This window comes from Diabrotica undecimpunctata, chromosome 3 (assembly GCF_040954645.1).
Source record: "Diabrotica undecimpunctata isolate CICGRU chromosome 3, icDiaUnde3, whole genome shotgun sequence".
Classification (NCBI taxonomy): domain Eukaryota; kingdom Metazoa; phylum Arthropoda; class Insecta; order Coleoptera; family Chrysomelidae; genus Diabrotica; species Diabrotica undecimpunctata.
Window position 1 is genome coordinate 98335396 of NC_092805.1, and position 17216 is coordinate 98352611.

The 17216-nt window shown below is 35.3% G+C and overlaps 1 protein-coding gene across 3 annotated transcripts in view; it reads left to right on the forward strand.

Moving 5' to 3' along the window:
* Positions 1 to 17216, forward strand: part of LOC140437078 (uncharacterized) — a 223685-nt gene that overhangs the window by 196300 nt on the left and 10169 nt on the right. For all 3 annotated transcript variants that reach the window (XM_072526333.1, XM_072526335.1, XM_072526334.1), the window contains 4 exons: positions 10610 to 10740; positions 13568 to 13719; positions 14378 to 14555; positions 16185 to 16464. In XM_072526333.1, coding sequence (XP_072382434.1) covers positions 10610 to 10740; positions 13568 to 13719; positions 14378 to 14555; positions 16185 to 16464 — 741 coding nt within the window. The remainder of the gene's footprint in view (positions 1 to 10609; positions 10741 to 13567; positions 13720 to 14377; positions 14556 to 16184; positions 16465 to 17216) is intronic.

Genomic DNA, 17216 nt, shown 5'->3' on the forward strand with positions numbered 1-17216 from the left:
GCTTATGATTGTTCCATTCGACTCTTCTATTTCTTACTCAGTCCTTGATGTTCTCCACCTTGTATCTATGTTGTATATATGTCCTTCTAGCTCTGTCGCATAGTGTTTTACCATCAAACTGTTTTCATCTCTGCTGTTTCTAACATCCTTTTTGTCCTCTCTGCCAGGTCGTGTTTCTGCCGCGTAAGTCATTATTGGTTTGATGACTGTTGAATAAATTCTGCCTTTTATTTTTTTCCCGATATTTTTATTTCTCCATATTGTTTTATTCAGGCAACCTGCGGCTCTGTTTACTCTATTTATTTGATCTTCCACTTCTGTTTCGAGCTTTCCTTAGCTAGATGATGGAATGCTTAGTAATTTAAACCCCATCACTTTTTCTATTATCTGATCTTCTAGGTCCAATTTACATCTTAGTAAATTTGCTGCTATAACCATGCTTTTTGTCTTTTTTTGGGGAAATTAACATGTTAAATTTTCAGGCGGTTATATTAAATAGGTGCAGCATACGTTGTAAATCATTTTCACTTTGAGAGAGTAGTACTGCGTCGTCTGCATAGCTGATTATCTTCCGTTGTTCTTCTTCCATTATCTATTCTGGGTGATTTGTTTCCGGTTAGTTTTTAACTGCATCTTTAACTTCAAGAATAAGTTGATGGTTCTTCTTTCCTCTCGTCTGTTCCGTTTACCTCATCTATTTCGTCTTCTAGGTTTTCTTCTTCCCCTATATTTATTAAGTGAATGGTTAAAATATTCCTCACATATATTCAATACATCTTTACTTGTTGCTTTACTGCTGCTTAAATATCTTCCTTTATTATGGTCCAGTATATGAGTCTATATCTGTCTGGCCTTCTTCATTTACATTTTGATTCCTTAGCTTGTTGGTGATGTTTTTCGAGTACCGTTCTGCAATTGTCGCAACTCTCAGCTTTTGCACATTTCATTTTTTTCTATCCATTTTATTTTCTTTGCTGATGTTTGAAATTCTAGCTCTCAATGTTGAGATCACTAGGCAATGATCTGAGTCTTCGACAACCTGAAGGTTTCCAAAAACCATTTGAACCATTTTGCTTTCCATGTAAAACCACCAAATAGTGGAGACATAAAATATAATTGTATGTTACGTAATGTTAAATTTCTACTTCTTTCTTTATAAAATATTTGTTTATAAAAAAATTTTGCTTATATTTATTTTGAATTAATAATTAATGAACCAAAAAAAATTTTTTTTTGGACTAGCTCAAATTGGTCAATAATCTCAGGGTTTTACGTCATTTAATCACAGAAATGCAAAACCAATACTCAAAGGGAACTCATGGGTAAATAAAATTTAAAAATAAAATATAACCGTATGTTAAAAAAAATGTTTCTACCAAAGAAATAAACACAAATTTTAATGACAGCATAAATTGCAACAAACAAACAATCTATGAAAAAAGTAATTAAATATAAAAAGGCATATAAAAAAAATACCGCAAGTTATTTAAAAAAAAAAAAACCCAGTATAGATACAATAATGAATTATGGTTGCAAGAAATAATTTAAAAATATTACGAAATTGTTTATGTAAAAGCTCCTGTCACAATACACTGGAGTCTTTATCCGTCGATGAAACAGAAGTCCTCGCAACGGAGAATATTGTTAGAAAGAAATATAGAGGTATATCTGAATACCTTGGAACAATTTTTATTTACCATGTCGGATACTATTATGTGAGTACTTAGAACTGCTATCACTTATTACTGAATTTAATTTTAACTTTTCAAAAAATATTACTTTGTACTTGTTACTTTTAATGATGCCTACCAGGCTTATGGTTAACGAAAACCGACACTTTTTTACTTTTTTTTTTTCTCAAACACAACTGCTCCTTTCAGCTATCGGGAATCAACTCTCTACCCTGTCTCTACACTCACTGTCGTTTTTCTTTCATTCCAAAAACTCTCTTGACTTAACACCCCCTTCCATCAATAACTTTCTTTCCTTTTCATTGGTCAAAACAAATATGCCTCTTTCTTCATTTCAACGTCTTTGAATTTCCCAGTCGTAAGTACTTTAACATTTTCTAGGAACTCCAAATTCCTAAATTCTTTCAAATAACCTTTTTCGTTAATCTTACGTTCAAACACAAATTGTTCGTAAATGCACTTCACAACCAATAAACAATTCCATGAATATTATCGATTAGATTACAAATATGTTAACAAAGACAACTTTATACTTGGTACAACCAATACCTATGTTAACAATAGACAGACAAATAGGTATTTTACATTTTAAATGTAACAAACAAATATTTTTTTAAAAAACTTTAACGTATTACAAAATGACAAATTTTATGTATACAATAGATAGATTTTCTTCTTCTTCCTGCCTTTATTTATCTACAATTATATATATATATATATATATATATATATATATATATATATATATATATATAATAATATATATATATATATATATATATATATATATATATATATATATATGTTATATCGACAGTCACTAATATCCTGTATTTCTTATATTATAACTGTTTTGGATGGGTTGGAGTCAATAAAAGGGCTATTGGTTAACTTTTTTTTTATTCTCGAGCTATCAATTGTGTTTACAATTATTATCAAGAGCTAAAAAAGACAAAATACTTACAAGGTTGAACTTTAGTTCAACTTGTCAAGTCTTTTTTAGCTCTTGATAATAATTGTAAACACAATTGAAAGCTCGAGAATAAAAAAAATAGTTAACCAATAGCCCTTTTATTGACTCCAACCCATCCAAAACAGTTATATATTTGTTCCAAACGAGTCACAAGTACTTCTTTTTTCTTATTCTTATATATATATATATATATATATATATATATATATATTTATGTCAATTCTACCACTTGATTTTGGATGGTTAGGTGTTCGTTGGGAACCAAATTTGCCATATATATATATATATATATATATATATATGATGGAAAGGGTAAACTTTGTTGCCAAACTATCCACATTTAAGAGAGGCGTATTTGAACACCTAATTGCTTCAAAATATTTATAAAGGACCACTGAAGCAATAAAACAATTAAGAGGTATTTTCCTTCGATTTATTTACACAATAGACTTAAGGGCTGGTTCAAACATTGACAATTATCGCAATTCTGATAGTTACATAAAGAGTTATACAAATATTAGCTTTACAGTGAGTGCGGGGAGGCTAACAGATATACATGAAATGATAAAATTGAGAGAGACCAACTATATACGTTTTAACACAAAACACCGGGTTTACAAGCGCATTTATAACTTACGCACCACGCGCTTATCGGGATCACACACACACTCGGCCTTCACTTGCCGAGAGGCAAATTGGCACTATCTGTCTTAAGTTACATATATCGAGGGGAGGACGGGTCCCTTATGAAGGGCATCAGTAGCACACACGTTAAAACGAGAGCTGCCGACCTGAGCTCACAATTTGATAAAATAACTATACTACGATTACAATATTATACAGGTTGTTTTTACAACATACTGCCCCCAGTTGAAGCACTAGCTTTAACATTATAAAAAGCATTAAAAAGAAAAGAGTACATAAAAAAAAACAATATGAGTAATAGTATACAAACAACATATGAGTAAAGGTACTAAACCTAATAACATTAACATAATCCTTCACTAGGAAGGGGACACAATTTTGTTATCGTGCGTTTGAAAATCCCATCCTTAGTTTTAACAGATGCAATTCTCACTCGGCCATCTTTACCCGGAAAGACATCCATCACTCGTGCCAATGACCAGTAGAGAGGAGGGAGATTATCTTCTTTAACTAACACAAGGTCATTGGGTTCTAAATTTTTGAATGGGAGAAACCATTTTGGACGATGTTGAAGTCGATTCAGATAATCAGTCGACCACCTTTTCCAAAAAAGTTGCTGGAGCTTAGAGAGATTTTGCCAGATGCTAAGTCTATTTTCCGGGATAGATGTATACTCCTGGTCGGGTAGCGAGGTGAGAGACCTTCCAATTAGGAAGTGACCAGGGGTAAGATATGTGAAATCGGAGGGATCATTAGAGAGGGCACAAATGGGCCGAGAATTAAGTACGGCTTCAATTTGGGTAAGCACGGTACTGAATTCCTCGAATGTAATTTTGAGATTGCCCAACAATCTATAGATATGATGTTTAGCGCTCTTTATAGCGCTCTCCCAGAGTCCTCCATGATGAGGAGATCGAGGTGGTATTGTTTTCCACCGAATTTGAGAGGAGGCTAAAAATTCCTGAATAGAAGAGTTAGTTTCCTTATTTTTCAAGAAATTATAGAGTTCGAATAACTGATTTTTAGCCCCAAGAAAGTTTGTCGCATTATCAGAGAATATAGTCTGAGGGTGACCTCTTCGACTGATAAAGCGCTTGAGAGTAAGAAGAAACGCTTCTGTTGTGAGCCCACTGACTAATTCTATATGAACCGCACGTGTGGACATACAGACAAATAGAGCTATGTATGACTTTATCAAGGGACTTTTACGAAGTTTAGAGGCCTTTATTAGAAAGGGACCACCAAAATCCAAACCTACATGAGCAAAAACTTGAGCAGAGCATAAGCGTTCCTTAGGTAAATCAGACATGAGTTGAGCTAAGGGTTTGGCATTAAACTTGAAACAAACATGACATTCGTGGACTATCCTCTTAATCTCACGTAGACCATTCAAGGGCCAATATCTGAGGCGAACTTGAGAGAGAGTATTCTGAGGACCTGCATGATGGAGCCTAAGATGTTCTTTTTTGAGAATCAGACGAACAACATGATTTTTCGAGGGGAGGAGGAGAGGATATTTTTGATCAAAGGTAACTTCGGAATACCTAAGACGTCCACCTACACGGAGCATTTCATTTTTGTCAAGAAAAGGAGCAAATTGTAAGAGAGACTTATTAGAAATAATCTTATTGCCTTTGAGATCAGCAATTTCTGAGGAGAAACTTGAGTTTTGCAATAATTTTATAATTTTCATTTCGGCATTTTGAAGTTCAGATACTTCAAGTGCACCGGATAATTTTTGAGTGCCAGACTTTGCGTTATTACCAAATCTGAGTACATAAGCTATAGTCCTTACATATTTCGTGAAACTGGAGAACCTTTCAGAAAGCATGACAAAGAAATCAAATTGAGCACTTCGAGTGTGAAGAACAACTTTTCTTTCTTCAGGTAATTTATTAGAATTAAACTTCGGACTATATTCAGACAAATTTAGGTCAAATGTTTGCAAAAACTGAGGACCGTGAAACCAAAGAGTGGAGTTGAGTATGTTAGAGGGCATCATTCCTCTGGAGAGGATGTCAGCAGGGTTGTCTTTAGACTTTACGTGTCTCCAATGAGAGTGAGAAGAATTTTCTTGAATTTGAGCTACCCTGTTGGCGACAAATTGATTCCATCTGGAGTGATGTGATCTGAGCCACGCCAAAACTATCTCAGAATCGCTCCACATGTTTATAGAGGTAATAGAGGGCAATTTATCCTTTATGATATCAACCACCTTTGTGGTGAGCTTGCTAGCCAATAAAGCACCCATAAGTTCCAGCCTTGGAAGCGTTATGGTCTTTAAAGGAGCAATACGACTTTTCGAAGCAATGAGAGAGCACGAGACATTTTTTGATTTGTAGATAACCCGTATATAACAACAAGCAGCATATGCTTTCAAACTTGCGTCAGAAAAAGAGTGAATTTCAATAGAAGAAATTTCATGACATGAGAAAAGACATCTGGGTATGCTTATGTCTTTGAGAGCAGCGAGATCAGTTATAAACTTCAACCATTCATTTAAAATATTTGAATCCACGGAGTCATTCCAATTAATCTTAGAAATCCAAATTTTTTGCATAATAATTTTAGCAAGAACAGTTACGGGATTAATGAGCCCTTGTGGATCAAAAATTTGAGCGATAATAGAGAGTACTTCCCTTTTTGTGTAATTATCCTTTATTGATAATTGAGGTACAGAAATTGAAAATGTATCAGTACTGGGGTTCCAACAGAGACCTAAAACCTTATTAGAAGCATTCTCTGGTGAAATAACATAGGCAGAGTTTGTAGAGAGAGTAGAAACATTTTCTAAAAACATTTTTGAATTAGAGCACCATTTATGAAGAGAAATGCATGCCTTGTTGAGTAGGTCAGTTATCTCATTATGAGCCTTAAGAAGAGTTTGCGTGTCATTGGCCCCATATAGAATGTCATCTACATAGCAGCCTGTTAAGAGAGCATCGGAAGCCAATGGGGAGTTGTTTTGATGAGTTTTAGCTAATTCCATCAAACAACGAGTACTTTGAAAGCTTGCGCTTTTTGTTCCATAAGTTACGGTTTGAAGCTCAAGACATTCGATGTCCTGTTCTGGAGAATCCCGCCAGAGGATATTCTGGAGGAATGTGTGATCAGGATGAATTTGTACCTGCCTGTACATTTTTTGTATGTCGGAAGTGAAGACATAGGTATACAATCTAAACCGAAGGAGAATGTCGAAAAGTTCAGGCTGAAGAGTTTTTCCTTTCAACAGGATGTCATTAAGAGAATAGCCACTGGAACTTTTCATGGAGCCATCAAAAACCACCCGTAATTTGGTAGTTAATGATTCTTCTTTTATGACCGAGTGATGAGGTAAAAAGTATTTATTTTCTAAGTGCACATTTGTGAGAGAAAGAGGAACCTTTTTGGCATGTCCAAGAGAAACATATTCATTGATGAATGCTTTATATTGAGAGTATACATTTTCGTGTTTTAAGAGTTTATTTTCTAAACTAATAAACCTTTTCCTAGCCATATTGTAAGAATTGCCCAGCATTTTATGTGCTGTTTCAGAAATGAGAGGAAGCCTTACCTGAAACCGACCAGAAGGTAGAATTTGAGTTGTTTCAGTGAATATTTGTTCAGCCAGATCCTCAGAGGAGGAGATTTTAACAGAGGGGGTCACTTCTTCGACTTCGAAGAATTGTCGAATTATATTATCGAGCTTATCTTCCTCAGATGTGGACTGGACAAATAAAGAGACATTTGAGTGTGTAGGAGACAACTGTGAGCGATAAATTCCTTTGTGAAGTGCGTAAGGAGGTAAAGAACCAAACATAATGTACCCTAAGTGTGTGTTCTGGAGAACAGGGAGTCCTTTACCTAAACGTATTAAACCATCCGATAACAATTCGCTATATATGTCACTGGCAAGAAGAAGATCTATATTTCCAGGGACAGAGTAGGTGGGATCTGCGAGAGTGACTGTAGAGGGGATATTAAATTTACTTCTGTTTATGGATACCTGGGGGAGTCTACAAGTTATGTTGTCTAAAATAGCACAGGAGATTTTGAAACCATTACCATTTCTTTTGTATGGAAAAATTTCTAGATCGACCATTTTGTTCGAGAATGAACTATGTTCAGAGATAGTAGAGATTTGTAACCTTTTGCTGTAAGGAGAGATATTTAATTTTTGAACCAAATCTTTAGAGACAAATGACGACTGAGATCCACTATCTAAAATACATCTAGCGTGTATGGGTACGCCATGCTTTGAATAAATAGTGACTAGAGCGGTTGCCAGCAGAACATCCTGCTTTATTGACAGAGCAGAAAGAGAAGTCATTACATTTGACACCTGAGAGGTTTGAGATTCAGAGAGAGAGACAGAATTACTTGGACCGGCTTCACCATCAGACCAAGTGTTTTGTACATTGCGAGAGGTTGCGTGATTTTGTCGTTGAAAAGATCTACTAGAAGAAGAGCTATTTTCATGGTCATTGTGCAAGAGTGTGTGATGCCTTTTCTTGCATATACCACATAAACGTTGAGACGAACAATTTTGTGAAAAGTGTTTAGTTCCTAAACAGTTGCGACATAGTTTGTTTTCATTAACAAATTTATACTTATCCTGTAAGAAAAGATTAGCAAATTTTGTGCATGCATAAATAGTGTGTGTAGCATTATTACAAAATACGCATGTTTTGGAGTATGAGTTATTTTTATTACTTGCCGAAGAGAAGAGAACCGTTTTAGAGTTTGTTTTAATAACTTTTTTATCGTTATTATCTGAGGAGTTTAACTTTTCCATAATGTCACACTTTTTTTCTAAAAAATCAAAGAATTGATTTAGCGTAGGAATATCTTTTGACCCTAACTCGTATTCGAAAGACCGGTGAGTAGTAAAGTCCACTTTTTGCAAAAATATTTCTATTAATAAGAGATCCCAATGCTCGATGGGTACATTCATATTTTTTAGCGCGAGTAAGGTCTGTTTTGCGGTGACCAAAAATTCACGTAAGGCCTTTGCATTAGTTTTGACTAAGGATGGAACTTTCAAAAGACGCTGTATAAGCAAACTAATTACGCGCGATTTGTTTTCGTAGCGATTTCGAAGAGTCTCTAACGCGATTTGGAAGTTTTCTTCTAAAACTTGGATGTTTTCTACCAACTGGAGAGGTTCGTTGCGTAGAAAAGATTTGAGATAAACAAAGCGCTGGACGTTGTTGAGTTCCGGGTTATTAATAATTAACGTCTCGAAGAGCTGATAGAATGCACTCCATTCTGAGAAGCATCCTGAGAAAATTTGAATTTTAATTTCGGGAAGAGTCACTTTAGCACTAGCTAAACGTGGAGAAGTGGAACTGGACTGGTGTGAAGGAGGTTGGAGCATCTCCATTCTATGTTGAAGACCTGCCAGAGTTGAGAAGTACTTTTCTTCAATTTCTTCCCTATCGCGTTCTTCAGTGTTGTCTTCGTCCAGTTCCTCAATCTGATCCATGAGGTCATCATATTTGGCGTAACAATTCGTTAATTCAGTACGACGGAGTTGGAACTGCAAGGGATCCGTTTCTTGAGTAGAGTTATCCCTTAACCAATTAGAGATACGAGAGATTTTTGATTTCAACGGTTTGCGTTGTTTCTTTAATTGATCCATTGCGGTTAGAGATGTATCGAAAGCTTTGCGAGATATTTATCTATGAGAGATACACGAAAAATAAACAATTTTAGAGTCTAAAATACAGCTTAGTCCACCCCGTATAATAAACAAGAGTCTCAGAAAATAATGTCTGTACGAATCCTGCGAAATATAAACTCGTCCTGTATACTAATAATATGCGTTCGAACTTTTGAATGTCCCTGTACCGTGATTATAAAAATATATTTTGGAACGAACTCACCAAATAGACATGAATCTAAAAAATCCATAAAAATCCATAGTCACATCACATGTTTCTTGTCAGCAATATCACTTGAGATGCACCTCGAAGAGCGATAAATCTAACATCTAAGATTGTTGGGTGAAAACACTTCAAACACTTGCGTGGTGACGTAATGTTCCATGTGCCGTGAGATTGTTTATCTTATACGTTTTATTTTGTGAAGAGCACTCAGTAACGATATTTATTTTAATTTTTACGGGAAGAGAATTAAATAAGAGAAAATTAATTTGATTTATGAAGATAAATCGGAAGAGGAATTGCGATAAACAATATGCGGTTCGAAGAGACCACAAGATGATGGAAAGGGTAAACTTTGTTGCCAAACTATCCACATTTAAGAGAGGCGTATTTGAACACCTAATTGCTTCAAAATATTTATAAAGGACCACTGAAGCAATAAAACAATTAAGAGGTATTTTCCTTCGATTTATTTACACAATAGACTTAAGGGCTGGTTCAAACATTGACAATTATCGCAATTCTGATAGTTACATAAAGAGTTATACAAATATTAGCTTTACAGTGAGTGCGGGGAGGCTAACAGATATACATGAAATGATAAAATTGAGAGAGACCAACTATATACGTTTTAACACAAAACACCGGGTTTACAAGCGCATTTATAACTTACGCACCACGCGCTTATCGGGATCACACACACACTCGGCCTTCACTTGCCGAGAGGCAAATTGGCACTATCTGTCTTAAGTTACATATATCGAGGGGAGGACGGGTCCCTTATGAAGGGCATCAGTAGCACACACGTTAAAACGAGAGCTGCCGACCTGAGCTCACAATTTGATAAAATAACTATACTACGATTACAATATTATACAGGTTGTTTTTACAACAATATATATATATATATATATAAATATATATATATATAAATATATATATATATATATAAATATATATATATATATATATATATATATATATATATAAATATATATATATATATATATATATATATATATATATATATATTCGGTAATATTGATAAGTGTTATATGGCTTTATCTATCGTAGAGACATGTTTTCACGAGACACGGTCAAATGCTTTTACGAAAGAATAGTTGCAGTAGATTTTCTCCCTTGTACTAAACTTATTTTTACTCGAGAGAAGAACAATGTTACGGTTAAAGATCAGATAGTCTGATTACACTTAAACAACGGCAACAAATTTTTCTAAAAAAAATTTTAAAGACATGCTCTTATTAAAGCAGAATCCATAAATTTTGTAATGTTAATTGGTTAATACAGGACAATCAATTTAGATATAGGCAGCCTTCTGTCGCTTGTATACTTACTGCAAAATGTTTTTAATGACATAAACTGCTATTAACAATTTGAAAATTATTTATGGTAAATATTTTTTAATTTTTATACAGCTTATTGGATATGGAATCGCATTTGTCGGGGCCTGATCATTCAATGGACAGCCACGAAGATGGAGAAAGAACCATGCACCAGCTTATTGGTCATGCAGATTTTAGTGGAATTCCTGGAGTTTCTAAATTAGGTAAGTATAAGGATTTACAAACGTCGAATTAGATTCAATTAATTCAGATTAGTTAGGTCTTTTCGCCCCTAAAATTATGGTAGATATTTTTGGTGAATGACGATCTAGGCTATAACATAATCTGGATTGCAACGTTTTCTATTTTTCGGAACTTTTTTATTGTCTTCATGTATCGGACTGATATTTTCTATCCAAGAAAGTTTCAACAAGATACTTAGCAGTTGTCAGGAAAACTTTCTTTTTTTTATATCCCATTAATATATTCTATATATTCAGTTCGGTGGTAGATAAGGAATATAACGTCTCTTTTTGGGTATATCCCGAACCTTTATGACCTTCCTCTATGGTAGGTCATATAGGTTCGGGATATTAGGCTGCGCTGTGGGCCTTCTGGTCGGGAAAAGGAGAACATTCCGCTCACCATGCTGTAGATTATGGGATCATTTAGATTCGGCACAACTCCATCACAACTCTGTAAGCACGTAGCCTTGCGACTGCCAACACACGAATCGTATGTCAGCGAGAATTTGTACTGCCGCTATAGTCTTAGGAGAGGAGTGGGATCATCGTTTTGGTAAAATTTTCAGGATCTAGATCCTTTAGAATGATTCGTTACAAAGCAACGGATTAAAACTGAATGATACAATAGAACGAATACTGTAAGTACTACGTAAGTTGTAAGGAATACTAAAAAATATTTAAGTCATCATCAGTGCGTATCAGGAGCAAGAGGTGGTTACGCCCGCTCCCCTATTCGTCTTTGATCATATGTGCCGCAGTTGTCAACTGATTTTTGTCGGTAATAAAATAACCTGTAGGTTTATTTTTCTGGTGTTCTTCTATTAATTATTCTAAACTTTTTCCTTGTAAATTGACGTTCCCACCTATCCTTAAATTCAATCCAAATCATCTAGTAAAACCAAAGAGATTATTAATTGCAGTAGCAATATCTAAATATATTGTTAACAATTAAAAAAGCAGCTTTAAATAATAACACGAAAAACAAAAATTTATTGATAAAGAGTTTGTATAATTTCTCCCAATAATCGTGTTAGGTTAGGTAAACTAAAGCCCTAAAGCTCTAATACAAGCAAGAAAACAACGAACCTTGCAAAATTTGACAATACACGATGCAAACATTGAAGTAGTAAAATAGCTCACATACCTGGGCGTATAGATAACTGAGGACGTAGCGAGGAGGAGAAGGATACTGCTTGCTAATAAAGCACTTCTCCCTGTCGCAGGTGTTTGAATCCAAATACATCCATAGAGAAGTAAAGTTCAAAATATATAAAACCATTATACGACCAATAGCAACATATGGCGTAGAAATATGGATTATGGCAGAAAAGACAATAAACCTTATTAATACTTTTGGAAGAAAGATATTGAGAAGGGTATTGCGACCCGTTTGCGACAATAGTATGTGGAAAATAAGGTTCAACCACGAGATATACCAATAGTACAAACTCTATAGGACCAAGAATAGGTGGATAAACGAAGTGAGAACCGATGCTAAAGAGATATTAAGGGTGGATAACTGGAGGAAAGCAGCCAAGGCAATGGATGCTTGGAGGCGGATGCTGGAGGAGGCCAGGGTCTGACTTGAGCTGTAGTACCATAGGAGAGAATCTTGTTAGGTTAGGTGTAATATAAGTGGCTGTCACCCTTCCACTCGACCTAAGAGTTCTATTGTGGCTCAACCATAGGTTAAAGTTATCCTGTCAGATGTTGGCAGCTTCATATGGCCTTCGGTAACACTTCTACGAAGTCTTAGGGCTTAAGTTGATAATGCCCAAATGTATTGAACCTTAGCCTATCCAAACCTGGACAGTTGCACAAAAAGTGTTTCGCCGTCTTGTCTTCAACCTGACAAAATCTACAATTCGCACTTTCTGCCAGTCCGATTTCGTTCATGTGTCTCTTGAGACGACAGTGTCCTGTCAGGAGACCCTCAATAATTATCAGATCATTCCTATTCCTATCTAGTACATATATGGATCTCTTCTTCGAAGGTTCATAAATAAAAGCCTTCGAAAGTTTAAGACCCTTTGTGGGCATATGATTATTTCTTTTGCCCCTCCCCTGCCAAGTAGGTTCGCTTTTTCGTTGCCTTCAATATCCAGAGTAAACTTACTTTGTTACTTTTTCCGATCCTAATAAGATTTCGATTGAGTCAGATACTGATATTTGGAGTCAATTCGATTCGATTCCAGTGTCCTTAATGCCGCATGGCTATCCGATATAATTTTTATAGATCTGTCCCTGCAGTTCCTCTTTATTTCATTTTATTCGACTTCCATTAGTCCCTTCGTGGAAAGGCGATGGTAAACGGCTTTTCGAATTATATTTAGATTGCTTGCATTTGATATGATTTACAACTCTGGATAATTTTTTATTATCTCCAGATTAGATCCTGATATCCTCGTTTCATTCTCCATTATGTAATAGAGGGAGGTCAATTATGACCTCCATGGAGGCGGTTGGAGTAGTCGACTTTGCTCCTGTTATAATTAAGCATGCTTGTCGTTGAAGCTTATTCAGCTTATCTCTGGAGGTCTTTTGTTGGCATTTAGACCACTATACTAGTGCTCCATACGTAATCATAGGTCTAAGAACAGTCATATATAGCCAATATATCTGATTGGGTTCCATACCCCATGATTTTCCACATATTCTTCGACAAATTCAAAGACAAAGCTTTGCTTTGTTAGATACTCTTTCCAGATGGGCGTCCCATCCAATAATTTGTTCCTAATATTTTTTTAGTTATTTAATAACAAAATCTATTAAGGAATTTTAAATAATTGTGATTTTTATGTTTTAGATGTAGGTGATGACGTACCTGGAATGAAAAATAACGGCCATTTAGAATTAGGGCAACAAAGGTCTCATGCTGGGGGACCGAAAACTTGGACACAGGAAGATATGGATATGGCGTTAGATGCCTTACGAAATCACAATATGAGCCTAACTAAGGTAGGTTGTCATAAAGCTATATACGTCATATTATAAACATCAAAATATTGAAATACACAGTTAATAGGTATTGCACGTGATATGAAATTGTGACAACACGACCAGTACAATTTTTTTTCCTTTATCCTTTTTCCTCTTTCGTATGTTTAATGTTACGTACAGTCGGAAAAATGAAAGATTGCCCATAATTGCCCAGATTTGCTGTCTTTTTCTATAACAAACATTTGTTATTTATAGAAAAAGACAGCAAATACAAAATAAGTGATTGATATGATCCTTCATGGGTAATCTTTCATTTTTCCGGCTGTATTTATTTAATTAATATTGACTGTTCTATTCGCTCCAAATGTACGCAAATAAACCAACCAGTTGAGTCGTCTTGCCCTAATAGTTTTATTTTTTTTTTCTTCTTTTTATAGATTCTAAACGTATTTATTAGTACCTCTCTGTTATTCAAATTCTTTTGATTTCATCATAGATTTTTTCATACACACTACACAAAAATACTATCTAACTAAATACTAAAAGAAATACTATCTAACTTTGATCTTCCCCCTACACGCACAGATCGTTCTACTGATTATTCGTTCGGTATTCCAAAAAATTCTCATATTTACTCTTTTATTTCTATTTATTACTCATAAGACTATGATTTTAGGCATCCGCAACTTATGGTATTCCCTCCACTACTTTATGGCAGAGAGCGCATAGGCTAGGAATAGATACCCCCAAAAAAGAAGGGCCTACTAAATCTTGGACTGAAGAAAATCTAAATAACGCTCTGGAAGCATTAAGAACTGGAACAATATCTGCAAATAAAGCTAGCAAAGCATTTGGTAAGTATTTTTATTTACGAGTTCAATTTTCCCAGGTTAACTGTCAAAAACGTTTTTAAAAATTTTTGAAATTTTTCTGTCTGAATCTTTTAGTTTTTTTTTCAAATTAATCTCATCAAGTTCAATTGAAAATTATTTTTTTACGTACATTTGGTCAACTGGATCTTTGCATAAAAGGCATTTTCACCACAAAAGATAACAAACAAACAAGAATACACGACGCTGATAGTTCCGGTTTTCACATATAAATCATGGATAAATTAATAATTGACAATAGATGAATCCTTTCTATCTAGGTTTGAAAGATAAGTACTACGCAACAACTTTGAGTTACAGAATATATACTCCTTGTGGTGCAGTCTTCTTCACAGAAGCTTTAATATAATTTCGGCAAATCGTCTCACGGCCTAAGCGATCCTTAGCAGGAAGTGTGAATTTAAACTAGTCCAGGTTCTCACATTTTCGAATCATGGATATTGTCTTCTGCTCAGACTATTTCTTCCTTCGGGTAGTCTTCGTTTAACAATTTTCAACATTCCTGTATTGATATTTTTCGTTTCAAAACGGTTTTACGATAACCTCCTCATAGTTCTGACATCTCAGCTAAACAAAAGTATGAGTAATTCGTAAAAAAAGGTTCATTATGCCGCTGAGAAAGAATACGACGTGCCGGGAGAAATCTGGCAATACTGCCTTACACATCAACTCTCCCTCTCTCAACCCAGTACTCTTTCCTCGCTGCATTGATCAGTGCCGGCCTGCCTGGCCTAGTAGCCTTCGAAGATGGAGCTCCCGATCGCTGTTACCGCCAGATGCGAAATTCGTGCTGTGATACGTTTTTAAATGCAAAACCGATTTCACCTATTCAAATTCATCGTCAATGAATCGAAGTTTATGGGGAAAAGTGCATATCTGTCCAACAAGTTCGCAAATTGTGTAGAATATTCAGTGAAGGCCGAACGGAAATTCACGATGAAGATCGGAGCGGAGCGCCTTTAGTTTTAGACGAAATTGTCGAAAAAGTTAAAAAAAATATTGCTTGAAGATCTGAGGCTCATCATTAACGACCTTACTTTGCGTATTCCTGAGACTTTCCACACCACAATTCATAAGATTAACAGAATTTACAGAAAAATTAGGCTATCACAAAGTGTGTGCACGGTGAGCACCGCGACTGCTTACAGACAATCACAAAGAGCACAGTGTCATGCAGTTTTTGCAATAATGTGAAGACAACAAGGAAGAAGTTGTCAGGCGACAAAACATGGGTGTTTCACTGTATCCCCGAAACCAAGTAGCAATCACGTGAATGGCGTCACTCAAGTTCGCTTAGCCGAAGTGTAAGCAACCATCTTTTGGGACAGGAACGGCCTACTGTTAATCGACTTTTTGATTCATGGCTTAACAGTTAACTCCGACAGATATTGCGAGACATAAAAAAACTAAGACGTACGATCCAGAGACGCCAGCGAGGACGATTGTCTGGACTGTGCCCCATCCCCCTACAGTCCGGAACAAGCATCAAGTGATTATCCCTTAATCCCGAAATTAAAGGAATACTTAAATGGCTTATATTTACCTATTTGCTTATAAGACTTATAAAATAATATAATTAATTATCTTTTGTAGGCATTCCCAGTAGCACCCTGTACAAAATAGCGAGAAGAGAAGGAATAAGACTGGCAGCACCTTTCAACGCGGCACCGACTACTTGGACACCTGAAGACTTAGAAAAAGCCTTAGAGTCCATAAGAACGGGCCAGACGTCTGTACAAAAAGCTTCAACAGAATTCGGCATCCCCACGGGAACATTATACGGTAGATGCAAAAGAGAAGGAATAGAATTGTCAAGGTCGAATCCTACGCCTTGGTCTGAGGATGCCATGGGAGAAGCTCTAGAGGCCGTTAGGTAAGTGGTATATATTTAGTATATATATATATTATTAAACATAACTGTAAAGTAAAGACTAAATAGGTGTAAATCATTAATAAATAACTAATAACAGGGCGATAGTAATGTAGCTATACAGAAAAATTATAAGAATTGATAATAACAGTAATTCGAAAGAATAATCGATTAACATAATTATTACATTTTAATGTTTTTAAAAAGTTGTACTAGTGCACGAAAAACGATGGAAAAATAATTTGAAAATTTATTAAACGACAGAAAACCAGTTAAAATAACGGATACAGTAAGGGCAATGGTTGCTAAAATATCAAACGAAGAAGTTGCTCAAGCACTACAAAAAATAAAGTAAGTAAATCAATTCGCGAGATGATATCCCTGCAGAAGTATGCACAGCTTTAGTAGAGACGGGAATAAGTTGTTTAATACAATTATGGAAATGGGATAAATGCCATATGAATAGAAAAGCAGTATCTTAGAATCTGTGTACAAAATAAAGGAGATCGTGCACAAACTATAGGGTTGTAAAACTTCTTAGTTCGTTCGATGCAAGGTGTTGAAGGTTCTGTGGTGGTTGCTCGAGAAGGGATGTCCTCGTGAGTATGTGAAAATTGTAATAGATGTATGAAGGAGTAACAACTAGTGTTAGATAAAACCAAATGAAACAGGTAAATTTTGAAAGAAACTAGAGTAAAGACTGGAATACTGGAATTGACGCTTGAATAAAATACTAAAAGGTTTAAAATTTAGTA